General features: G+C 42.0%; 1 protein-coding gene across 1 annotated transcript in view; it reads left to right on the top strand.

The window, feature by feature from the left end:
• LOC139285388 (tumor necrosis factor alpha-induced protein 2-like) overlaps positions 1-26,681 on the top strand; it is a 40,966-nt gene continuing 14,285 nt past the window's right edge. The window contains exons 1-3 of the mRNA XM_070905952.1: positions 1-33; positions 16,654-17,172; positions 17,512-17,750. Of these exons, the coding sequence (XP_070762053.1) occupies positions 16,691-17,172; positions 17,512-17,750 (721 nt within the window). The 5' untranslated portion in view covers positions 1-33; positions 16,654-16,690. The remainder of the gene's footprint in view (positions 34-16,653; positions 17,173-17,511; positions 17,751-26,681) is intronic.

Below are 26,681 nucleotides of genomic sequence, written 5' to 3'. Positions count from 1 at the left end.
TATTATTTCAATCTACACAAACAGAAGAGAAAGGTAAGAGCTGCTTCTTTAATCAGATCAGTGTGTGTGTGTTTAATAATGTAGGCAGTAAAACAAACTTTAAAAAGCAGATAATAGAAATAAAACATGTTCATACAGTCGACCTCCTGCCAACAAAATACAGAGGAAATGAATGACAATAAGGAACATGAAGTGATTTCACTGCTCGTGTATAACGGAGCTACAATCAGTAACCGTTTGTCTTGTTTAAGTCTAAAGAACAGCTTTGATTTATTCCAAACATCATCACAACTAAATCTCTTTATAGGATCCTCTTTTCAACTGGAGATATTTCTGTTCCATCTACAGACACTAGAGCATGTGTTTGATATTCATTATTATGTAGTTGTATTGTTCTATATCAGGAGCTAAATAAAACAAGCTGAATGAAGATCAGAAAAGAAAAGGCTTCTGGGGACATACATCTGTACACATTCACGTTATGAGGACCCGTCCTGAGTTTGTGGGGCACACACCAGGTCCCCACAACGCTAAATGTTAGGGGTGAGACTCGGTTTAAGGTTAAATGAATGGAAGTCAATGCAATGTCCTCATTAGTGATGGAAAGAGAAGTGTGTCAGTCCATCCTCTTTCAGCTGAACTCACAGTGAAGGTGTTGACAGACTGAGACGAGTCCTGCAGGTCAAACTGCTGATTTTGGCTCCAGTGTTCAGTTTTTAAATGCGATCATATTTGGTCTTTATAACAACCTTCACATCATAAAACATAATTTATATTCAGACCAGCACAAGACGGTTCCTGTAAGTCTCCTGGACCGTCCGGTGCCTCCTTCTGTACTCAAGTGGAATACCAGGAATTTCCCGAGAATGAAATACATGTTGCATGTATGTGCTGGTGTGTGTGTGTGTACAGTTCTCTGCAGGTCATGGAATAAGACTTTGTACTGCAGCACTAATTAGTTCATTTGTCACTTTGTCCATCTTTCACATTATTGTTTAGTTTAAACATTGAGTCATAGTTCTCATTTTCAAAGGTCACGTTTTATTTACTTTTCGTAGTTTTCGTTTTCTGGTGGAGTGCAGAATATCACGCTAACTTTACAACTAGATGAACCAAGCTCCAAAGCCTGAAACCAGTGACACAATACACTGCAGCGGCAATACGTCAGGACAGCCAACTGATACCTGAGACCTTACCTGTCAGCACAGGAAGTAGTTTGTGCTTCACGTAGAGAGAAGAAGAGGAGGGCGAGGTGGTGAAGTTGTCATGCACAGATCCTATAGAAAGAAATTTTAATTTTAATAATTTGCCTTAATGACAAAACGTATCATATGAAATATTGATAATTAATAATAACTATAACTATACTATACTAGTAATAACTATACTAAACATCCTTTTATGAATGTCTGCAGTTCTGTTCATTTCAGATTATTTTAAAATTGTGGGAAAACAACACTAATCTCCACACGTTGTTTAACGAAACACCACATTTATTGTTTATATCTCATTATAAACACGACATAGTCCAAGAACGCAATAATGAAAATATAAAAGAATTCATTCACTTTTTGAGCTCAGGTTCAAGGTGTGACTCAAGGCAACTGCATTTCACTCGTTGAAGAGTTTAAAGAAAGGGTCGACTGATTTCTTCACTCTGTGAGTCAGAAACTGGTTCGTCCTCTATGAAATGTGCCGTGGCCACAGTGTCCACCTGTACACACTCTTTTGATGAGCTAGGCTAGCAGTTTCCCCCTGCTTCCAGTCTTTGTGCAAAGCTAGGCGAACCAGACCTTCAGAGGTGAAACTTTTCTGACGGTTTCCAAAAATTGTGGAACTGTTTCTTTTGTGTGGCATCCTGCTGAGCACGTTCAAGTATCTCCTGTTACTTCTGCTCAGCTCTGAGTGTGTTTCCTCAGGCGGGTGTGTGTGCTGACGGACGCCTTCCTCTACGTAAATCTGTGTGTGTGTGTTGACAGATTGATACGGTCCGGGTTGAGTCCAGGTCATCTCTGATCTCTCAGAATCAACCACGTCCAAACCTTGATTTTCTGTTGTGCTACTCGCTGGGAACTCATTCCATGGAGAGCCCCAGTGCATGCTGGGAGGAAGTAATTATGATGTAAACGATAGTCAGACTCCACTTCCTGTTTCAGGACCATAACATCCAGTTTCATCTGTGAGGGCTAAATGACTCTACTGTACTCTACTGCGTTTCCTTTACTGAAGTCTACTGCGTTTCCTTTACTGAAGTCTACTGCGTTTCTTCACTGTACTCTACTGTGTTTCCTTACTGTACTGCGTTTCTTCACTGTACTCTACTGCGCTTCCTTACTGTACTCTACTGCATTTCCTTACTGTACTCTACTGTGTTTCTTCACTGTACTCTACTGCGTTTCTTCACTGTACTCTACTGCGCTTCCTTACTGCACTCTACTGCGTTTCCTTACTGTACTGCGTTTCTTCACTGTACTCTACTGCGTTTCTTTACTGAAGTCTACTGCATTTCTTCACTGTACTCTAATGCATTTCTTTACTGTACTGCGTTTCTTCACTGTACTCTACTGCATTTCTTTACTGAAGTCTACTGCGTTTCTTCACTGTACTCTACTGCGTTTCCTTACTGTACTCTACTGCGTTTCTTCGCTGTACTCTACTGCATTTCTTTACTGAAGTCTACTGTTATATGCAGCCTGACAGGAACACCTGCAGACACTACTCAGGGCTAAATATAAGTCATTTATTTGTCAGGTAATAGTTTTAGTTAATATTCTCCCACAGATCTATCAGAAAGTATCTCTAAAAGAAAAGGACTGATTTGAAGGAGAGTTACTGTACAGAGGTGAACACAGGTTTTTGTTGTACTTCCATCAGTATGGAAGGATTCTTACTTAATCATCTCCCCATCATTATTAATGTGTAAATTAATGGAATTTAATGGTTCGAGATTGTTTCATAGCGACATGGATTCTGAAATAAATAAAGACATAAACTCAACAAACTGTGAGGTTAAAAGGAAACGAGCGAGCAGAAGAAATAAACGCGTCCTCTCAGCTTTAAAGTTTAAAAGAAGAATAAAATGATTTTGTGTTTCGTTTCTGGCTCTGAGCCGCCTGCACATGAAACCTCCTGAAACCAGCGACAGCAGCAAAATGAAAGCTGGACTTCTCTTTGTTTGACCCACTGACCTGATGAGACCATTAACACTCTCCTTTACTGGGTCTGCAGCTGCTGACTCAGCTTTTATCTGAACACTGTCACAACTCAAAGTTCCACATTGATGCAGTGACTCCAACAACCACACAGATATCAGAGTAACAGCCACAGCTTTTCACACCTCCCCTCTTCATAACACACAATCTGGCATTAAAAGTAATATCTGAAAATATTTACAAAGTATTTCATATTATATACACGATCGATTTGTACTGTTTTGAAATCCATCAAGTAGAGCCTTTAATGAAGTCTTTGTATTTCTCCACAGCTGGAAAACCAACTTGTTGGATATTAAAGACATCATCTGAAGAAATCAGGAGTTTAAAAAACATTTTGTTATAAATTAAACTACTCAGTTAATACAAATACAGCTGAAACAATTAGTCGATGAATCGACAGAAAATTAATTGGCTGCTATTTTGAAGTCATTTTAGTAAAAACATTTGATGGTTCCAGCTTCTCAAATGTGAAGATTTGCTGCTTTTTGTTCAAACGCAGGTAAAATTGATCACAAGCAGCAGATATCAGTAACAACGCGACACATTCACACTTCCTGTGTAGACAGGAAGTTAAAAGACAAAACAACAGACTCCGAGCTCTGAAACACAGAAGGACAATAAGGCGATTCAGGGATGCCAACGATCAACAGAAAGATATCAGGTGTCTCTCCACAGACATATGAAGACATGTCCTCTGTGATTAATGGACATGATGACCTCAGAGTGTCATACAGGCGGCCATGTTGTCTCTCGAGCTGCCGTCAGCGCTGTGATCATGAGCTCATATGAAAGTTTGGGATGTTTTGTTTCTGCTTTTTGTTTTATTAAAGGAAACTTTTTAAACATGAAGATCATTTTGGTTCTTAAAACAGACGATAAGTTAACGCCTGTCAGTCAATGGCGTCACTGAGGACAGTTGTTGGTGTTGGACAAAACCTGCAGGTGAAGCTGAGGAGGGCGTCCTGTCTGGAGGTGGAGGTGTGACGTGGTCCTTGTCACCAGACTGTGGCCTCCAGCACGAACTGGAACTGGGAGGTTTGTCAGAACACAACCACCAGAGGCCGCTGTTCACTTCCTGTTTCCTACCAACAGTCGACCGCCATGAGCACCATCCTTCACTAACCGTAACCACGTGGTTGTTATTGTAACCATGACGACGAAGGGGCGTGTCATAACCGACGTACCACGCTGTTGCGAGCTAGCTAACTAATGAAGCTTAGCTTAGCTTTGATTGATTGATGGCTGGATGTCATGATATCATTGGTCGGTTCAAGCTTCTGTAAGCACACGACATGTTTTGTTTTACAGGAAGAAAACATGATTGACTTTGAAATAAGAAGACAAAGAAATAGATTTTTCTGGTATAAATAGTTAGACAGGTGCACGATATGAGCAGGGATGTGATCTAAAAGGGTTCATTTCATCTCGACTTAAACTAAGTGCTTATTTCAACACAAACTATAATCTGTGCCCGAACGTGAGCAAACCTTCACCACAGTCACACTGTGTGTGTGTGTGTGTGTGTGTGTGTGTGTGTGTGTGTGTGGCTTCAGAGGACAACAGACTTATTTTGTTGTTTCAGTGGAAACCTGTTGGACAGATTATTTATCTGTAAAGTAAAAAAGAAGAATATTCATCTGAAAGCCGACAGCAGAGATGTGAAATACATGCAGTGTGTGTGTGTGTGTGTGTGTGTGTGTGTGTGTGTGGTGACCTATGTTGAAAGCAGGGTTAATGAGTATTGTGTCAGCTCTTTTGTGAGGTGTGTGTGTGTGTGTGTGTGTGTGTGTGTTTACCAGCAGACTGACTGATGACTCCCAGCAGCAGGAATGTACACACACACACACACGCACGCACGCACGCACGCACGCACGCACGCACGCACGCACGCACGCACGCACACACACACACACACACACACACACACACACACACTGTAATAACGTCCTTGTTGAATGAAAAGTGTTTTTTCTGCTCAGGAGAGATTACGAAACAAGAAACAGGAAGTAGTTTGACATTGAAATAGAAAGTGAGGGTGTGACTTTAACCAGACCTGGACCCAGGGGGGACCCTCTGTTTTCTGTTGGTACGTGGCCTTGAATCACTCTCAGGGTTGAAATGTTGCTGAAACTGTTGAAATAAAGACATCTGCGGAGCCCCTGCAGATACCTGATGGGGACCAAACTCTGATCCAGAGTCCTGATCAAAGACCTGTTGACATGTTGCTTCCTCTTCTGTTCTCTGGACCTCTGCTCAGGAGGTGATCCTAAATCCAAGTTCAGGTTCTTACAGGGGTCGGTGCTGTTGATGGTGATTGGTTGACGACGACCTCAGCAGTGTTACCCCTGATGTGTTGTTCACCTGTCAGTAAAAAAGTAATTTATGTTTCATTGTCTCCCAAAACATGAAGCTGATGACTTCTGACATCAAGTGTTTAGAGTAACAGCTGTGTTGATGTGATGTACGGTGGCTTCTTCATCCATAAAATAATACAACATGATATAATATTACTGGAGTTCTGCATGAAACCTTCCTATAGAAGTGTCTCTCACAGTCATCTCTATCAATAAAGGTTTATTTTCAAAAGCAGTATTTCATCAGACGTTAAAATGAATGTCCTGGTTCAATCAAGTCCAGCTGGAGCTGAACCACCTTAAATAAATCACCACCTCCTTGACTGCGACATCTCCGACCGCCCCTGAACGCAGCACGCCGGGTGCGTCCCTGTTTCTGACCCTGGTCTGTCCCTGGTTAGTCCGCGTCGAGTCACTGCCGAGTCTCTGTTGAGTCGCTGCGGAGCCCCGTGAGCCTCTGACTTTGTGTCCGCGCTTGTGTCGCCGCAGTCCGGGTTGTGCTGACAGTGTGAGCCGCCGCTCCGCCACCATGACTCCCAGCTGTGAGTAAAACAACCGGTTTGAATCTGCAGAAGTTCTCAGTTTGTTGGATGAGTTCAAATGAACTTATTTGTCGTTGAGTCTGAAGAGTTTGAAGCAGGAAGAAAGTTTAAAACGTGTTTTTGACTGAATGCAGCGGGTTTTATTCCCAAACGATGATTTTAGTTTTTTTGAAGTGGGAAAGTTATTGTCTTTATTATTAAATCCAGATTATGAATATCTTATAAAATGTAAGAAAATAGTGAGCATGCTCTTTTATAAAGTCCAAGGTTAAACAAAGACATCAACAACACAAACAGAAAAGCAGCAAATTCTCACGTTTGAGACTTGAAAGTGGATTTTTTTGCCATTTTTGCTTGAAAATGACTCGAAGGATTCATCGAATATCAAAATATTAGATTAATTTTCTGGATGGATCAACTTGTCTCACTGATGTTTGATTATGTGACAGTTTGATCTGCTGGTTCATCAGAGCTTGGGGGTCAGAGGTCACCAACTTGATCCTGCAGAGAAACTTCTTAATAAATGCTGACTCTGCAGAAGGTTGACTCTCTGCAGAGAGGGAGACGGTGCGTTTGAGGCTGCAGGAAATGTCCCCGATTAACTGTCTGTTGTTTCAAGTATCAGGAGAGTTTGTCTGTTGGGTGTGTGGATTCATTTCGATGTACATTTACCTGATTTACCTGCTGAAGTCGGTCAGTGAACGCACCAGCAGTGACGGACTGGGTGGAACCTTTCTGTTCTTCTCTTTATTTCTTCTTCTTCTGAATCGAATGAGTCTGTTGTGTGAACGTCTTCACCTGCAGCTTCTTCGCTTCCTTCAGCTCCATGTTTTGGTTTTCCTGTCTGGTCCGTGTTTTCAGAATAAAAGCTGTAAAAAGTCTGCTGAACATAGTGCAGCATTTAGCAGCTAAAGAGACAGATGTGTCCCTCAGGAGGTGGAGGAGACCAGAACCAGAGAGTGAATGTGTGTGCAGCTGCTGCTGCTAAAATGATATCAAATCTTCATCAATATGGCTGCTGATAAAAACACAAAAGTTATTACTATCAACATCTTTTCTGAATTTATAAACTCTGTCTTAGTGGGAAAAACCTGCCAACAGCTGATGAATGACTGTTGTCTAAAAAACAACGAGTCATCCTCAGCTGGACTGGTGGACTCTGGGAGTCGGGGTGCTGAGGCGGCTGCAGCCCCCTAAAACCAGACCTGCTGACGCAGCGGCTGATGACATCAGCTGGTCACATGACGTTACGGATGGTCTGTCGGTCTGTCCGTCCGGTTTGATTCAGTGCTGCGTTCACTGACACGTTGACATGTACAGCCTGCTGAGCATTAATAAACAGAAGAATGTAGAGCCATGAACGTCTCTTCATCCATCCATCACTCCTCCTCCTCCTCTTCCTCCTCCTCCTCCTCCTCTCTTCTCTCAGACTGAAACATGCTGTGCTCTGTTTAAATTGAACAGAGAAATGAACGAATGAATGAATGAAAGTGAGCGGACGAACAGAACTCTCTGTGTTTCGCTGACCGTCACATTTTAACTTCCTGTTGGACGACAGAAAACAGAAACAGTGAACTTCTGTGACCTTTGACCTCTTTACTGTTGGCCATCTGTACCGTTGGCGACCTGCAGTGAGAGTCCACCTGAACTCATCACACGGCCGTCTGTACATGCAGTCCATCAGCTGCTAAGTGTTTAAGAGATAAAGATGTTAGCAGGATAAATAAAAAATAAAATGTCACAACCAAACCAACCTTTTCAAAATACTTAAACACAGCACAATTATATATTTATATAAATATATATATATATATATATAACCCACTGTACTCTACTGCACTTTACCTCCAAACTTTAACCAGACTTTAATCAGACTTTAACCCTTTAACACCGAGTGTGTCGTCAGCGACACGTTTGCGCAAGCGCACTTTGGATCACCATAGTTACGTCACGGTTTGCATTATCGGAAAAATTCCAACGGTTTCTGAAAGCTGAGACATTGCGCTTTACAGCCAATATGGTGTCATTACGGTAATTTCACTCGCGCCTCTCAGTCAAAATAAGCAAAAAAGTACAGGCGGACATTTTGAGCCTGACTGTTACGTCTCAGCTTTCAGAAACCGTTGGAATTTTTCAAACGCAAACACACACTCGGTGTTAAAGGGTTAACCAGACTTTAACCAGACTTTAACCAGACTTGTACCCAACCTGAATGTGCTGTGATTTATCATGATGTATTGGCACACGTAGATATTTAAACATTTAAACACTGCGTGTGAACCTGATATCTTCAGTATTAAAAAGACATTTTGCAGATATTTTAATATGAACCTTTTGTAAACAGTCTCAGCTGTGAACGAATCACTCAAACGTGTTTCTGTCAAATAAAATCCTCTCTAGTTAAACAGGTTCAACATCAACGTGGTGGAGACTTTTCAGGTAAAACTGCTGATGATGCAGCCTCAGGTGTTTATGTTTAGGTGTCAGATCAGGTGTCACATCAGTTCATGTGTGGACAGCTTCGTCTGATTTGTACCAGCAGGTCTCCTGCACAGTCTCAGGTTTAGGATTTAGCTGTAGCTACAGGTCCAGTTCCTCCAAAATACACACGAGTCCTGGAATAACGTATTTAAATTTTTCTTATTTTCTTTGTTACTTTTTGGTAAATTTAAACTCATCAGTATCACTCAGTATCCCATGCATCGCACACAGTTTAATTATTGTTAAAGAAAGAACAACAACAGCTTCTCAAACATGAGGATTTGATCATTTTCTTCACTCATCAGTAAACTGAATATCTTTGGACTCTTTGAACAAAACGATTAATCGATTAATCAGAGAGTGAAAACAAGTGTTGGTTGCAGCTCTGCTGTGCAGTAAGACAAAGAACAGCAACACGTCTTCACAGGACAGAACATAACTCTGTTCTAAAGCCTCGTTCATCAGCTCGATGCTCATGAGCACTTCAAACCGGGTTTCTAGTCTCTTTTGTGGTCCAAACGAACAAAGTTTCTCCAGAACTTCCTTCAGCCTGTAACTGAATCCTCGTCACACTCCATCTCTCTGTTATTCTGCTCGGGTGTCGTGACTCTGGTGACCTCTCTGGTGTCCCACTTCACCACAGAGCCATTTACTCAACAGCCCACATTCCTCTCTTCAGGGAAAAGATAATATTACATTTTTCTTAACAGCTGTTGTCCCTCACAAGTGATGCTGAGAGGACAGTTTTTACTTAATGAAGGACAGATGCAGCGTGGGTAACTGTGACCTCACTCAGAGGAGACTTTAATATCTGAAAAGGCAGTTTGATCATTTGGTCGTCTGCAGTGTTGTGAACGTCCTGCTGTCGGGATGCCTTCAGTTATTCTGCTGGTGTCCACATCTGTCTGTCCTCTGCCTGCAGGCAGACTTATGCAACCTGCTGTTATTGTTACTGGATTTCGCAGAGAAGTCTGTCCTCTGTGTCCTGACTGTTAACTGAACATCTGAATCTCTTCATATCTGACGGCAGAGAGGAACGCAATCTAACAACACAGCAGGTCTAATACAAATGGGTTTTATCACATCTGATGTGCATATAATGAGTGTCATAGACTAATCGATAAGACTATGCTAACAGTCCTGCATAAGCATGTATGTGACGCCTCTATCAGCAGGACAATGTTTACCATGTTCACCACTCTAGTTTAGCATGTTAACTCATCCTACATAGCTACAGCTAGTAAAGAAGCTAGTAATGACTAAGCTAAATGCTAGATGTTGACCTTCAAAGGTCAGCTAGGCTAACTAGCTAATGATAACAGTCCTGTTTAGATTTAGATTGTGTTGTCTCGCCTGTCTCTGTTGTTGTGAAGTTGATCCTGATCAGTTTTAATGCCGTCACCAAAACCGTGACAGAATTCAAGAATCTGAATCTGTTTAGTGATCTGTCGCCTCGATGGTTAATGTTTCATTGTGGTTAATAAGAGAAGAAAGTTGGCCGCAGTGTCTCAATGCTTCTTCATGCTGCAGCATTTTATATTTTAATAATAAACATTATAACCATCTGCTTGTTCATGCTACATGCTGACCAGCTAACACTACCCACCATGAAAGTATCACATATCTTGATCATCAACCCAGTCCCAATCACCCCCATATCCTTCTCCGCCCTCTGCTGCTGATTAACAGCTGCTCCACCCGGCCGGTCTGAGACAACACAGAGGTGGCTCGATGGGACTTTGGAGCCACTAAACTTCTTTTTATCAGAGCGGCTCGGCGCTCATCAATCATCTACTCTGATGGTTCTTCAGTGGAAACCGTCTGATCTCTGATCAGTTTATGGCTGCGTCCTGCAGCGCCGGCTGAGTTTCAACATCACTTCTGAAAAAGATTGTAGCCTTCGGGCTTTGATTGTTCACATCTACTTTTCTTTGGATGAATTCAAGGATCAGATTCCATCTTCTGCTTCCGGCTTAAATAAGAATAATAAGAAATACGAAATAGTTCTGGCTGTTCTCCCCCCAAAACTACAAATTGTGGTTTTAAAATATCTGTTTGTGTTAAGAAGAAAGAACGGAGACACAACATGTGTCAGTTGGGAGGTGTCTCTAACTTTGGACAGAGCCAGGCTGTTTACAGTCTTTATGCTAAGCTAGGCTAACCATGTCTTGACTCCATCTCCGTACTGAACACAGATGTGAGTGTTCAGATATTTATCTGAATCATCTTATTTCTCAATAATTACAGTTTATGACCTGAGTTCATATAAAACGTGTAGATGTGAAAAATGAAAAAGCTCAATTCTGTGACTAAAATCTGTCTCATAAACAGAAAACGTCCCTTTGCATTATGGGAAATGTAGGATCACTGGAGGACTCTGTTAATGACACTTTCACTGACAGTCACTGAAGTGACTTCCTTTAAGCGACAAGGAGAGAAGCAGCAGAGCCACTGAGTGAGAACCATCAGCTGACGTCCTGTTAGTCCAGACTGAGGGACTCACAAACATGTTGAGAAACAACTGAGGAGACGTGTTTCTACTTCAAACTGGACACTTATCATTCCAGTGACTTACCAGCAGATTCCCAGTAAAATTCCACATCGTCTCTCAGACAGACTGTGTGTGTAAACACAACACTGATGATCTGTGTGTGTGTGTGTGTGTGTGAAACTAATCACAGCAATGAACACTTGAGGTCAACTAGAGTCAAAAGTTGAGATGGCAGCTGCTGCTAACATGCCATGCTAGTTAGCTAGTAAAGTAAAAGTACAATATTTCCCTCTGAGATGTGGTGGAGGAGAAGTAGAAAGACTCAAGTAAAGTACAAGTACATCAAATTAAGTTCAGTACTTGAGTAAATGTAAGTTACTTTCCACCACTGGCCGTCTCTCTGTGACTTTCTGTTCTGCATGATAGTTATTTTGTGTTTAAGCAGCAAGTTAAGTTTGACCTCATGCGTCGTCACCGTCCTCTCGGTTCTAAAATAAACATGTCGGGACGCTTAAAGAAATGAAGACAACGTTTAACGTCAGTGATCAGCTGTCAGCTCCTTTTATTAAATGATTCCTGTTTTTATTTTTGAATGTTCTCACTGTTTCCTTCAGCACACATACATCAGCTGATTATCTCTACAGCCATTAGTCATTAGTCTCACACACACACACACACACACACACACACACACACACACACGCTGAAGGTCAAGGCTGAGGTGTGTGCCTCCGTCTGATTGGATATCTGCTTCTCTTCCTGGTTTCCTGTTTGTGTTTTGTGACGCTGAAAGGAGCACGTCCACGTGATGCTAACAGATGCTAACAGATGCTAATAGTGTGTGTTCTGTGTGGTGGATTCTTTGTTGTGTTAAACGTGGCATGTTGGATGTTGTGTGGCGTTCAGGGCAGCTCAGTGTGTTGTTGAGGTGAAGCTCACCTGTGACGCCTGCAGGAAGCCTTCACGTCAGATCGTCACCTGCAGGCCGTTCCTGCTGATCCTGAACCTGGCTTCATGTTCTGTCAGCGTCGGGCCTCATTATTGATTCATCTGCTCAAATATTGAATCCAGCAGAAGTGAAGAGAATCTTTTTATTGACTTTCTGAGCGTCTCGCTCCAGGAGCCGCTGAACACTCAGATCTTTATTAATGACAAAGTTTAACTGGAGCACAGAGGAGCTGCAGCCGCGAACCAGCAGAGCTCAGTTCATGATGACTTCCTCTCTCACCCATATCTTTGTTCAGCCTCACATTTGGTTTTGAACTGAACCAGCAGTGAAGTGATGAATCAATAAATCATTTCTTAACTGCTCCCCGACCTTTTTTGCTTGTGACCAATTAAAACAAAGCTTTGTCATTTATCAGATGTTTTGTTTGTTTAAAGGAACACGAAAGACCAGTGAGCCAAGTCTGAAAGACAAACAGAATCCTGTCGATTGTCTCCTGTCATTATTCTTTGTTTTACGTCTGTTTGGGGGATAATCATGCTCTAAGTTTTGGAACTACAGCTCCCATGATGCTTTTGAGGATGTAAACAGGAAGTATAATGTTGCCATGGAGTCTTCTCGTTTTTCTTTTAGTCTATATTTGTTCACATTGTCTCCATTAAAGTAGCTGAATCAGCTGTTAGCAGCTCCTGGATGTGCAGACGACATCACTGGATCACTGATCACTGGATCACCGATCACTGGGTCTCTGATCACTGGGTCACCGCTCACTGGATCGCTGGATGACGATCACTGGGTCACCGGATCACTGGATTACCGATCACCGGGTCACTGATCACTGGGTCACTGCTCACTGGATCACCGGATCACTGGGTCACTGATCACTGTGATACTGAAGGAAACTTGAAAACATGAAGAATCTCAGGCAGGTTCTGCAGTGAGAAGGGGCAGCTTTTTCTCTGCTTTCGAAGTGGATTGATGTGCGTTGGCTGGCGATGAGAGACACTGACGTCCTTGGAGTCACACTGAGTCTAAAGATTTGTGCTGCATGTTCAGATTTGAGTTGTGACTCTGAGCACGAGTCTGTTTTAATGTTCTTCATCTGTGTGTCACTGCCTGCTGACGGTGTTGGTGAGTGGTCAAACTACAGTAATTAACTTCCTGTTATGCATGCACCTGTCACCTCACAGTCAGTATCTGTAGACCCGCCCCCCACGGAGGCGCCTCGCAGTTTGAAAACCTCTGGTCCAGACCTGGTAGGTTTCAGCGGGTCTTTAGGTCTGACCCGTGCTCTACTGAGATCGCCTGGTCCTGGTGTTGTGGAGGTTGAGACCACACCCAGAGGCCCAGGAGTCCTCGCCTCTGTCCGTCACACTATCGCTGTCCTTTCCGCTCCCATTGTTTGTGTCCAGAAGCTTCCGCGATGCCCTGCGACCCTCTTGAAGAAAACAGGTTGTGTGTTAGCGCCGCTGGGCTCCGCGTGGGTTTCCTGAACCCGCCGCCGGGGCTGCTGGGTATTTATGGAACCAACACAGCTGAATCACTTCCCACTTCACCCTGCTCGCTGAGCCCAAGTGTGTGTGTGTGTGTGGCTTCCTCAGTGTTCATATGTGTGTGTGTGTGTGTGCAATGCTTTCCTTTACATGTTCACTCTCATGGTATGTTCCTGTGTGTGTGTGTGTGTGTGTGTGTGTGTGTGTGTGTGTGTGTGTCTATTTCTGGCAGCAGCAGTGTGTCCTGAGCTGGTGAGACTGAAAAACCAACAACATGAACAACATCCGCTCCCAGTCCAACACACACACACACACACACTGAGCCAGAACGATGTTCACAAACAGACAAAATCTAAATTTCTCTTTGTCTGTAACCATGGCAACAAATTCATAATTTTCTCTGTAGCTTGGTTCCTCATAACCTGAACCGTAAAGAACCTTGTGAGTCTTTGGTACCATCTTCTTCTTGTGTTTCCACAGTGGTGTGTTGGTGTCTCTGACTCTCGGCTCCTGGTTTATCTGTCCTGGTCTATCTGTCCTGGTTTATCTGTCCTGGTTCAGTCTCGGCTCCTGGTTTATCTGTCATGGTTCACTCTCGGCTCCTGGTCTATCTGTCCTGGTTCAGTCTCAGCTCCTGGTCTATCTGTCCTGGTTCACTCTCGGCTCCTGGTCTGTCTGTCCTGGTTCAGTCTCGGCTCCTGGTCTATCTGCTGAACATAGTGCAGCCTTTAGCAGCTACAGAGCCAGAAGTTTCCCTCAGGAGGTGGAGGAGACCAGAACCAGAGCTAACAGAGAGGATACTGGACTTTTTTTGAGTTACATTTGGAATAATTTACATTTTTGAATTAGATCGTCCCGTTCAGCTGAATCTTCTTCTTCTCTGCTTTTCTTTTCTACTTTTCTGTTCTGTTGTTTCTGTTTTGTCTCTCGTCTGTTTGTTTCTATAATATCTGCTGAATGCTTTTATTTTGAAAGATTTACATTGCTTTGTATTTACTTAGTTACTTTTTTAAGAAGTTTTAATAACCTGTGTGGAAAATATGCAAAGCAACACGTGTCTGCCTCCACAGGTAGTTTCATATGAGTCCTCCCAGATAACATTTTGGATCTGAGGATTGAATCAGTGTTTGCACATTGAACTCTGATGAGAAGAAATCAACTAAAACTGAGTTTATTTCTATCCAAACATTAAGACGTTTCCCATGAATCATTACAGAGAGCACACAGTGGCACAGAGCTGATCTCTGCTCAGTCTGTTAATGTTTGATGAGTTTACGTCTTCATGGTTTATCGCTGTGGGAACATGTGACATCAGCTGCTTTATAACTGGGCGGGGCCTGTGGGCAGCTTCCTGTTGACCTGTTCACTGAGGAGCAGCTCTGTCATGACATACATGTCCTCATATGTCATCACATGTCATCACGTCATCACATGTCGTCTATACCATGTCCAGTCCCCACAGCAACAAAGGTCCTCGTGTATTAAAGCCAGTTTAACATCGTGGTCAGGTTAGTTAACTGCTAACTGAAGCATCTGCACCGTTGCTATGGTTACCTGCTGTTACTTACCTTGAAGTTAAAGTGTGGACCTTAATTATATTTGGGGCGTCCACATGTATTATTTTAACAGACACCTGCCAGCCAATCAGAGAGCAGGATGTTCTGTTTAGTTTAGAGTCTGTTGTCCTTGAGGAGGTTGAATGAGTCCTTAAAAGGACCCTTGAGCTGTTCCCGGGGGTCATTGGTGAGGACGTTCCAGGTGTCCTTGAAGTTAATAAATGCTAACAGAGTCTGAAGCATCAGCGCTCCTGTCGAGGTGAACACATACTGTATGTGGTCGGCAGCCAATCAGAAATGAGCATTTTCTGTTGCTATGGCATAAAGTCAGGTGTTGAATTGCAGATCAGGTTCCTGGTTAAACTTTACTTTCTGGACTTTCAGTGCTGAGCGGGTGTGAGTGCAGTTTCACAATAATGTGGAGCACCTTAAGGGTCAGTGTGGGTGTGTTCACATGGAGGCGACACACGCCTGCAGCACACCTGCAGCGTGTGATGTAAGTCGACTCACCTGTGGTGTCTTCATAATGAGTGAACTTATTGTGTTACGACTCAAAGCAGCGAGCAACACATCTCCTCTTCTGTCCGTATGATGAGCATCGGCTTCAGCTGATGTGACACTCCAGTTTAAAACTTTAGATAATTGCATTAAAAGGTGATCGTTTCACTGTCTGGTGGTTAAATGTTGTCACAGCTGTTAAAGATGAAATGGAGAAAACAAACTCACTTCTGTTTCACCTCCTCTGTCCTCGTCCTAAACTGAACCTGAGACGGACATGTTGCCATGGTGACCCCACGTCACCACAGCGTGCGCTTCAGTCCTGACCTCTGTTATCTGACAGGCTGTCATAAAGTGTAACTGACTGTCTCAGTGAGGGTGGAGTCAGCAACTTCCCCCGAAGTCTGAACACGGCAGATGTGTTCTTCAGGTGTGTCACATGTGAAGGAGGTGCTGATTCTACCTGCGCTGACAGCACAGCGTGAGAGCGGGACGAGTTCGAATAGTAATAACTCTTCATAGTTTTATTTATATAGTTTTTCTAAAAAAAAAAACAAAAGTGAAAAAGTATAAACACAAAAATAAGGCGACAATACGACCAGACAAATGAAGCTATGGAAGGTAAACAGTGCTAGACAGAAAACATTTTCATAATCATCAGTTCAGTTAATAATCGTTGGGTAAAAAGGAATACATTAAAAGGGAAATTATTAACTGAATTCCCATTTAAACAACAAAATTAACAGTAAAGGAAAAGAAACAAATCTCTTCTAAAATGCAATTTCAAATAATGTGTTCCTAACCATATATAAACTGCCATCGTAACGTATAAACTAGTGTTTACTCTGAAATGAGTTGTAAACAAATGAAACAAGTTTCATGTTCGGGGGCTAACAGAGTCAAAGTTACTGGTCGGCAGCTTTCTACCAGCAGCTCCTCTTTTTATTTGTGTTTGTTTTGGTTTTTTTGGCTTCCTTTCGGGGTTTTTTAGTGGCTCTGCAGCAGTGGTTTGAAGTGTCAACTAAAGTTCTTTGATTGATTGATTGATTGATTGATCTCTCTCCCCTCCCTCCCCAGGTTCCTCCCACCCTGTCCCCCCTCCCTCAGCTCCATCATGCCCATCTTCAAAAACCTCCCAGTGCGCCTGAAAGGCGGTGGTCCGACTCTAGAAAACGCTTTGATCCTGCGCAGAATGAGCCTCAACATCACCCCCCACCATCATCATCACAACCCCTTCGACAATGACGACGACAGCATCCATGGCAATGGTGGCCATGGCAACCACTGGTCACCCGGCAGCTCGCTCCTCGACGGCGACGGACCGAGGGACCGCAACCCGTTCGAAGATGAGGAGGACGAGAACGAGGCCAACGAGGGGAAAAAGGGAAGTGGAGGTGGAGGTGGAGGTTCAGGGAAAGGACCATTCAACTTCAAGTCCCCGCTGAAGACTCTGGGGAAGCTGGGGAAGAACCTGAGAATGTCGGGGAGGAGCAAAGGAAGTGCAACGCCCTCCCCACAGGGGTCGCTACAAGGAACGCCTTCACCTGCAGAGAAGAAGAAGAGGGGCAGGAGGAGCTCTGAAGGAAGTTTGTTGAGGTAAAGAGAGATGATTGAGGCTTGTTGAGGTTTACATGGACAGGGGTACTTTGTTGAGCTAGAGTGGGATGATGAGGGTTTGTTGAGGTAAAAAGTAAGTGGGAGATTGTGGGGGTTTAGTCGGACACAGGTACTTTAAGTACCACTTTAAGATGCTGGGAGTTTGTCTATGTTAAGAGGGACAATGGGAGTGTTTTCAGGTAAAGAGGGATCAGGGACATGGCTGGTTTGTTGAGGTGCAGAGGCATGATGGGACTTTGTTGAGGGAAATTTGTCGAGATGAAATGCGATGACGGGAGTTTGTTCACTCTGTCATTTCTTCCTTCATGTCTCTTCCAGGTTTGCAGGGAAATATCGCGACACCCTCGGCTCCCGTAAGGAGTCTATCGCCAACGGCGAGCTGAACTGTTCGGAGAGCGAGTGCGACTCCACCAGCCGCCGCCTGTCCTTCATGAAGATGGTGGGCCTAGGGAAGCTAAAGAGGGAGTCCATGGCCGACCACTCATCCCAGGGCCCAGAGGAGCAGCCGATGCAGGAGGAGGCGATGGAGGAGGTCAAACCCAGAGAGCCACTGTCAGGTAAGTAAACCACAGATGATGAGGCACTGGGTTTCATTAAGCAAAGTCATTTCCATCAGCCAGCTAACATAGAAAGGATTTTTGTGTGAATGTAGAGAGCTGATATTTGGTGTCTACTCTTTGACCCTGCCACCCCCACAACAAACCCCCAGACAGACAGAGTGAGAGTGAAGAGGCAGACAGGAAATGTCTAAGGTTGTATGACATGCGCTGCAACCGTTGGGCTACCGAGGTGCTCCTTGTTTTATTTTTGATGCACAATACTAAACTAATATGATGATTTTCCACATGAAACAGTGCTACCTCTTTCCTCTAAAGTTTAGAATCTGTCAGATTATGTTTGGTCAGAAATCTTCTTGTGGATCTGCTCTACGGAAGCATCGCGCCCTCATCAAGACCATCCTTGAACCGAGACCAGGGTAACGCTTACAGTTTGTCATGGATCCACTCCTGTTGGACCGAGCCAAAACTATACTCAGTCTAATGGGGTCAATATGTTAATACACCTGAGTGAATCCGACTGGATCAGGTCAACCGCATTTTGGACCTTCAAGAATTTTGTACAACTGTGTTGTGTGGATTTCATCGCCCCTCTTGTGAAACTGTTTTGCATCTGAGCTGGTTCACAAACGAGAGGATATAATGTCTGAAAGACCTAAGAGGATGTGTGTGATGCTTTGTGTTGAATAATTATTGTGTAACTTTGACTTGAGGTGCAGTCAGAGAGCCAGAGTCAGGACAGATGTGACTGATGACAGACGAGGTTCAGGTGCAGCTTTAATGTGGGGGGGTTTCATTCGCTCGCTCTCCACATGTTCTCATGTAGGTAGTGTCTCTCTCTCTCTGTTAAAGTTTGTTTTCATACCACCCTGACTGATCTTATCAACGTCTGCCGGCAGGCTGCGAGTTATTTTAGACCCCGACAATGAACGGTGGAAAGAGAGAGAGACATAGAGACAGACAGAGAGAGAGAGACAGAGAGAGAGAGACAGAGAGAGAGAGAGAGAGAGAGACATAGAGACAGACAGAGAGAGGGAGACAGAGAGAGAGAGACAGACAGACAGACAGACGTTGGCCAGACAGACAGGTTACTGAAGGTGACCTCCACACTGAGATGCTGTAACTCTGCAGTAGTTTCCACAAGGACACTGTGTGTGTGTGTGTGTGTGTGTGTGTGTGATATCATAAGTATTGGGCCGGTCCTGGAAACTTTCTAAGGGCGTCTATTGTTTATCGCACCCTGTTTACTCTGCTGTTTGGTAATGAATGATTCGTGTGTGTGTGTGTGTGTGTGTGTGTGTGTGTGTGTGTGTGTCTCAGTTCCTCCACACCCTTGTTTACATGTTAAAACAGTTACTCCCACCGTGTTAAACTGTGACACAATATATATATATATATATATATATATATATAGAATATACATATATATTCTATAATCACATTCGTTTGTTAAATGACTCAAAACAATTAATTGATGAATTGATTTCTGTTGATTGACTAATCAATTCATGGACTAATCATTATACTGTATATATTTGAGCCCAGTATTTGAGAGTTGACATTAGCTAACACTAAATCATTGTGTGATGGATTTATCAATCAGACAGATCATGATGCTCATACCATGAGATACTCTGAGTATTCTCCTTTCTAATTGGCTGGAGGGTGTGGTTTAACCACACACCTGTGACATACGTGTTTGTTTGTGGTTATAAATTAAAGTATTAAATTGTTATCAGTGTAAAACCACTGAAGATAAACTTCTCAGTCAGAGCCATACTAATTTAATCTCATACGTGTCAGGTGTTATCTCTTATATCTCATCTCCTGATCAGTGTAGTTAAACAGCATTATAGCAGCATTATAGCAGTATTATAACAGCATTATAGCAGTATTATAACAGCATTATAACAGCATTATAGCAGTATTATAACAGCATTATAACAGTATTATAGCAGCATTATAGCAGCATTATAGCAGCATTATAGCAGTATTATAACAGCATTATAACAGCATTATAGCAGTATTATAACAGCATTATACCAGTATCATAACGGCATTATAGCAGTATTATAGCAGTATTATAACAACACTATAGCAGCACTATAACAGCATTATAACAGCATTATAACAACACTATAACAGCATTATAGCAGTATTATAGCAGTATTATAACAACACTATAGCAGTATTATAACAGTATTATAACAGCATTATAGCAGTATTATAACAGCATTATAACAACATTATAGCAGTATAAAAACAGCATTATAACAGCATTATAACAGCATTATAACAACATTACAGCTGTATAAAAACAGCATTATAACAGCATTATAACAGCATTATAGCAGTATTATAACAGCATTATAGCAGTATTATAACAGCATTATAACAGCATTATAACAACACTATAACAGCATTATAGCAGTATTATAACAACACTATAGCAGTATTATAACAGTATTATAACAGCATTATAGCAGTATTATAACAGCATTATAACAACACTATAACGGCATTATAGCAGTATTATAGCAGTATTATAGCAGTATTATAACAACACTATAGCAGCACTATAACAGCATTATAACAGCATTATAACAACACTATAACAGCATTATAGCAGTATTATAGCAGTATTATAACAACACTATAGCAGTATTATAACAGTATTATAACAGCATTATAGCAGTATTATAACAGCATTATAACAACACTATAACAGCATTATAGCAGTAGAGACTTCAGCCTCACTCATTAGATATGTAACTGTCATAATGTCTTCTGACATCAGTGGATCTTCAGGCGTCTGACACATCAAAGTTACGTTTTCAGCAGAAGTGGAGCCTGACAGACAAAGCTCAGGATCCACTGTTTAGGATATAAACATTTTTGATAAGGATCCTTAAATGTGGTTATTTAAATGTGTTTTTTATGAGAATTATTATATTTTAATTAAACTGGACAAACTCTGTAATGGAGACACTGTTTCTACCTCAGACATTTACTGTTACTGATCAGACACACACACACACACACACTGATACTGAAATCAGCTGATGACTAAGAATTGTAAACTTAAGGAAAAAGAAAGATTTACAGAAAACAGCTATAAGTATTCTCAAAGGGCAAAAGTCCACATTAGAGGTCTTCACGGCTCCACTCGGTTTACACAGACCTGACCAGGGACCAGACTCCTGAATCCATCTGCTGTTTCTTATATAACCACAACACAAAGTCTCAGCTCAGCATTTGACCGTGAAGCAGAGAAAGTTCTGGATGTTCAGATGAGGGCTTGTTTTCAGATGCTGCTAAACCACCATATCAGCATGTCAGGTGTGTGTGTGTGTGTGTGTGTGTGTGTGTGTGTCTTTTGTGTTATTGCTAAACAGGAGTGAAGTAGTCAGAGCTGTTTGTACCTGCATCACCGTTATGTACCATTTACACACACACACACACACACACACACACACACACACACACACACACACCTGCAGTGTTGGTCTGGCTGCTGATGGCTGCTGATTTGTGTTTCTTGGACAACTTTTAAAAAATAAGCTGCACTTTAAACAACCTGACCCAGGTGAGATCAGGTGGGTCTGCAGTCAGGTCCTGAGACCAGGAGCCGAATTCACAAAACACCCAGAAGCTGAAAGAAGCTGCTAACTAATAATGCCGAGTCCTAATAATGTTTCACAATTATTCACAAAAGTAACTAAGTACTAATCTACTCTAGTACTGTGCTGTAATTTTGAGGTACTTGTACTTTATTTGAGTATTTCCATTTTCTGACGCTTTATACTTCTACTGTACTACATTTATTTGATACTTTTAGTTTGCAGATTCAGATTAATAATATAATCAAGTTATACGTCATCATCAGAATATGAAGTCATTAAAATGAGCTCCAGCAGCTGCAACATTAAAGTGATGAACACATTAATGCATCAATAATAATATAATATAGTAATTGAAGAATACAGGACTTCTATGTGTAACAGAGTATTTCTACACTGTGGTATTAATACTTTTAATTAAGTAAAATATCTGAGTACTTCTTCAGCACTGTATTTTTGTATGTAGAAGAATAATCTGTAAAGTAACTGCAGTAATGGAGTAAAATATTTCCCTCTGAAAATAAAGTAGCATAAAATACTCAAGTACATTCTGAGTAAATATACTTCATTACTCCTGTTGTTAAACGTATTTCCTATGGTGAGTTCAGGTGCGTCGGAGCGTCTGACCTCCGTTTGACTCTCTGCTGATTGTTGTCTTCATGCATTCTGGCTTCTCATGTCAGCGTGCAGATCTGAGATCCAGCAGAGCTCCAAACATCACTGATAGACCATCTGCATGAAGACAAGTCCTCTTGTCCTCTGGCACTTTACAATGATTATCAGGACAAGGTAATGCGTTGAAATATCAATTACAAGGTTTTAACGTCTTTATTTTTAACTGATTAAGTCCATGTTGGACCATAGTGTTTTCAAAATATCAAATAATAAAAAAACTAAAGAGCTCGGACGGTTTGTACTTTAACTCCACCAGCGAGGAAAATTTGTTTAGAATTCAAGAAAATGTTTTTAAATCGAATCACCTGTTTCTGTCTTTCCAAATATAAAAGAAAAGGGCCCTGAAACTTTAATAATTGGAGTTGTGATAGTTGGTCAAGGAACAGTCCAAACGTAGGAGATTTGTATTCTGAAGTGTATCCTGTTATTTTACAATGAACAATGAACATGTTTAATGTCTACGTTTTATTTAGAATAAGGTCAGACAACATATAAATTACATAAACAAAGTTAACGTCAGTCTTTAATGTTGATATGTTAAAAGCAAAAATAGATTTCGTCCTGTTTATGTCGACGCTACAACTTTTACATCAGGGACAATTTGTGGACTCTTGACATGTTCTTCTCCTCACTGAAGTGAAGAGAATTTATGAATGAATTTGAAATTAGTTTTTGATTAATTAGAGTTTCATTAGCTGTACATGAAAGATGTATTTCAACCCAGATCGTCAGAACATTTTTAAAATCAGACAGTGAACATCTGATCTTGATAAAGGCTGGTAGGCTGAGTCCAGACTGATAAAAGAAATGTGTTAAAATATATCCAAATAACCAAATAACCAACAGACAGACTTCCCAAGTTGTAATGAACCAGTTTGTGTGTGTCTGCTCGAAACAGCTGGGATGTTTTGTGGTTTCGACGACCCACCTAGAGAAGAAGAGAGTTATTATGAAATCAAATATTTCGAGCGTCTGTTTAGAGAGAACTCTCCATCTGACCTCTGTGTTTGTGTCTGATGATGATGATGATGATGTTATCTGAACTGAAGGAAGAACTGGTCCTGGTCTTGGTGGAGATGAGCTCCGAGTAGTTTCCTTCAGGGTGTCAGGGCTCAACCTAGAACTGCGCTAGTGTAATTCCCCCCCCCCCGGGGATCAATAAAGTATTTCTGATTCTGAACCGAAAAGGATCCATCCATCCATTTCCTGCCACTTATCCAGGTCCAGGTGGTGTCTGGAGGCCCGGTCTTCCCAGCTCCCCCTGTTTTGTTTTGTGTAGCATGAAGGGACTACAGCTTGCACTTCATTATGTAACTCTGTGTTGTATAATGATAAATAAATAAACCTTGAACCTTGTATTTCAAGACGTTCCCAGGCCAGATATTTAACCCAGTGTGTATTGTTCCCCCAGAGATGTTCTCCACATCGAGGTTCTGTATTTTGAATGAACAGCAGCAGAACGCAGCTCCCTGGTTACTTCCAGAACTCTGAACCACGTCACATCCATCTATCCATCTACTCTAATCTCATCATGTGTCACAGAAGATAGAGAGCAGGCTGTAGCTTCAAGTAGAGGAAATAATTATCAATATGACATAATAAATACAGCAGGTTTTGCTAACTAATAGAAACATTGCTTATATGTCCAGAGCAGATATTCAAACCTTGACGATGATGTTTCTCTTCCTTAAGATGTTTATCTGCTGTGTTAATCAGGGAACTCAAATATACCAGTAAAATCAGCTCTTGTGTTATTTCCCTGTTTCTGTGGTTGCCATGGTTACATGAGGAGCTGAAGTGGCAGGTTGAAAATAGTTGGACGGCAGCGGCTCATAGTCCTGCTCTCTGCTGGTCTGGTTTATGTTGGAAACATTAGAGGCAGAGCCTCCTGTCAGCTGCTCGTATCCACCAACTCATTGTTATTGTTGGTCAACGCTGACTTCTTCTACTGTCTGCATGACAGACTCAAACTTCTGCAAACCAACCCAGTGCACACAGGAAGTCATGACCTGATGAAGCCTGCAGAACGTCATCATCTGCATAGAAACGAATCCAACATTATGAATCTCCACCCGACCTGTTGACTGCAGCACACGGTGGCAGCGTCACGTAGTGTTGAGTCAGTGGAAGCTGGTAACACAGCAGAGACGTCACAGACTGGAGAAGCAGTCAAGGTCGGCAGATGAATGGATGCATGACTGGACTCACTTTGACCTTGTGTCCAGGTAGAGTTTATGTTTGAGGTGAAGAGAAGGTCGGGAGTGATGAAGGACAGGTGTTATGTTTTACACACACACACACACTGATACTGTGGGATGTGTGTGTGTGCGTCATTAATCCACGGTCATATTACCAGCAGCAGCTCTGCAGGCTGTTTGTCTGCATGTTTCTGCAGGTTTCAAGTAGAAGGTGAAATATAAAACAGGAAGTCCACTTAAGAGACTTAAAACTCCCCAAACACACCAGACTCAGGTTTACAGGCTCCTTTCAGTCTGGATGCAGCAGTAAAAGATCACCAAGACAGCAGTCCTTCTCTCCTTCATCTCAACGTGTCAGAAACATATTTCATCAACACTTCATATCTTCTGCTGCAGTGCAGCTTTTCTCCATTGTTAAAAAGCAAGTGTCGTCAAAACAAGCACTAACATCCAATACTGGTGCCTAAAAATCTCACTCAAGGCAGCAAAAAGGCAGAGAACTTGAAACAACCAATAAGAGCACATTTCTGATGTCATCTGGGGGCCAGATCTTCTAGGTGGAGGCAGACGAGGACCACAGACTGCTGCTTTCTGACCCTGAAATTAGTGTGAGGTCCAAACAGACTCTGTAACAGGTCACAGAGACGACAGCTTGGTGACTTGTTGAAGAGTTTTCAGCTCCAATGTTGCATAACTCCGAGTGTTGATAAGAGGCTCGTGTTCAGGCCTGTCAGGACCAGTCAATGATTAACACGTCCTTCTGCAGCTGATGGAGGTCTGAACAGCCATCAGACTGTTACTGCTGCTGGAGGACTTCCTGTCAGAGACCACAGCAGACTCTTCACTCTGCTGATAGTCATTTATCTGACACGCAGACAGAAATACACTCTGAAACAACTCCAAACATGGAGCTCCTTCACAGTTTCAGATGGAGATTTTGTTTGACATGTCTGCTTGTGATGTTGGTGACTGAAACGTAGTATTTCTTATATGGACCAATGTTTCATCAACCACAGCTAGTTTGAAGAGTTTTACTTAAACAGTCATGTGCTGACATGAGTTTGCATCTTCTGCAGTAAGTCTGCAGGTTTATGTCCACACCAACCACCAATAGAGTCCTTTTGTGAGTCCAGATTTGTACAGTATTGTACAGTAAAATGATCCAGTTTGCCGAAACAGAGGAAGATGGCGTCCATCCAGTCAGGTGGGTGTCATGGTGTTGATGAGGGAGATGATTGCAGCCGTATCTTCCCCTTAATCAGTTAATCAGTTTAAGTCATCAGTCAAATACTCCAATGGGGCGGGACTTGTGTGGCATTTAACATTCAGTGCACAGAGCTGAGTTCATCTTCAATGACAGTCAAACTTATATTGTATAACAGTTAAACAAATAGAAGTAGATGATCGTGTGCCCTAAATAAAGTCATGAAGACTGTATGATTGTTTAATGTCAAATCCACCTTTTGTTTTTTTTATCAAGTTTGTTTGAAAAACCACCAGAGGCTCTTAAACTTCATATCCATGATAGAAAAGTTCAAATAATGGTCGTACTTCCTGAGAAGAAGCTGGATTAACTGCAGCTCTGCCTTCTGTTTGCAGTGTGTTGATTATAGAGAGGTGGATAGGACAAGTACATATATATATATATATGTGTGTGTATATATATATATTACATGTATCTGTATATGTCAGCAGTTGAAGACGTAGAGAAGGAATATTGAATTGTCAGAGGAAACATATTTGAGCCAGCTGTGCCTGCAGGGAAGGAGCCGCGATATCTTCTACTTATTAGATATATTAGATATTCTGTTGTGAGAGGACGATATTAGAGAGAGAGAGACAGTGACTGGATGTCTTTGGTCTGTTGGTCTGACACTGAAAGACGTGTGAAGACTTTTCTACAACATTATATAGACTAAAGTACAATTTAAGGTACAAAAATAGAGTGCAAAATAATAATTAAATAAATGGATTTAAAAAAAAAAAGCATTTAGGAAATCAAAATCAGATTACTAACCCCCGCATGTCACAAACCCCACCCAACCACCAACCATCCCTTCACTCCACCACCTTCACTCAACTGTGGCTGGGGTGTGATCACACACCTAAAATAAATACAGAACAAACAAACACACACAGGTAGGCAGGTACACACTGGGATTAATCGGAGGGCAAGAGGTGCAACACATTAAAATGGCTTATTAAGCCTCTCAGAGTATATTTTATTTTCTCAAGTTTGAGAAAGAACATACCATGTTTAAGCCATTGGGATGTAGAAGGACTCTGGGAGAGTTCCAATGTAATGATTCGTCCGGCTATGAGAGACGTGAATTATTTTACTGCTTTAATTCTTGAAGGACATTTGACTGATTTTACTTTGAAGCTGCTGAGTCGGGTGTTCAGTCTGTCTGAAGGAGGATCAGCTCTCCTCTGAATGA

Source organism: Enoplosus armatus, chromosome 5 (genome assembly GCF_043641665.1).
Source record: "Enoplosus armatus isolate fEnoArm2 chromosome 5, fEnoArm2.hap1, whole genome shotgun sequence".
Taxonomy (NCBI): Eukaryota; Metazoa; Chordata; class Actinopteri; order Centrarchiformes; family Enoplosidae; genus Enoplosus; species Enoplosus armatus.
This window is presented reverse-complemented; position numbering and strand designations above follow the sequence as displayed.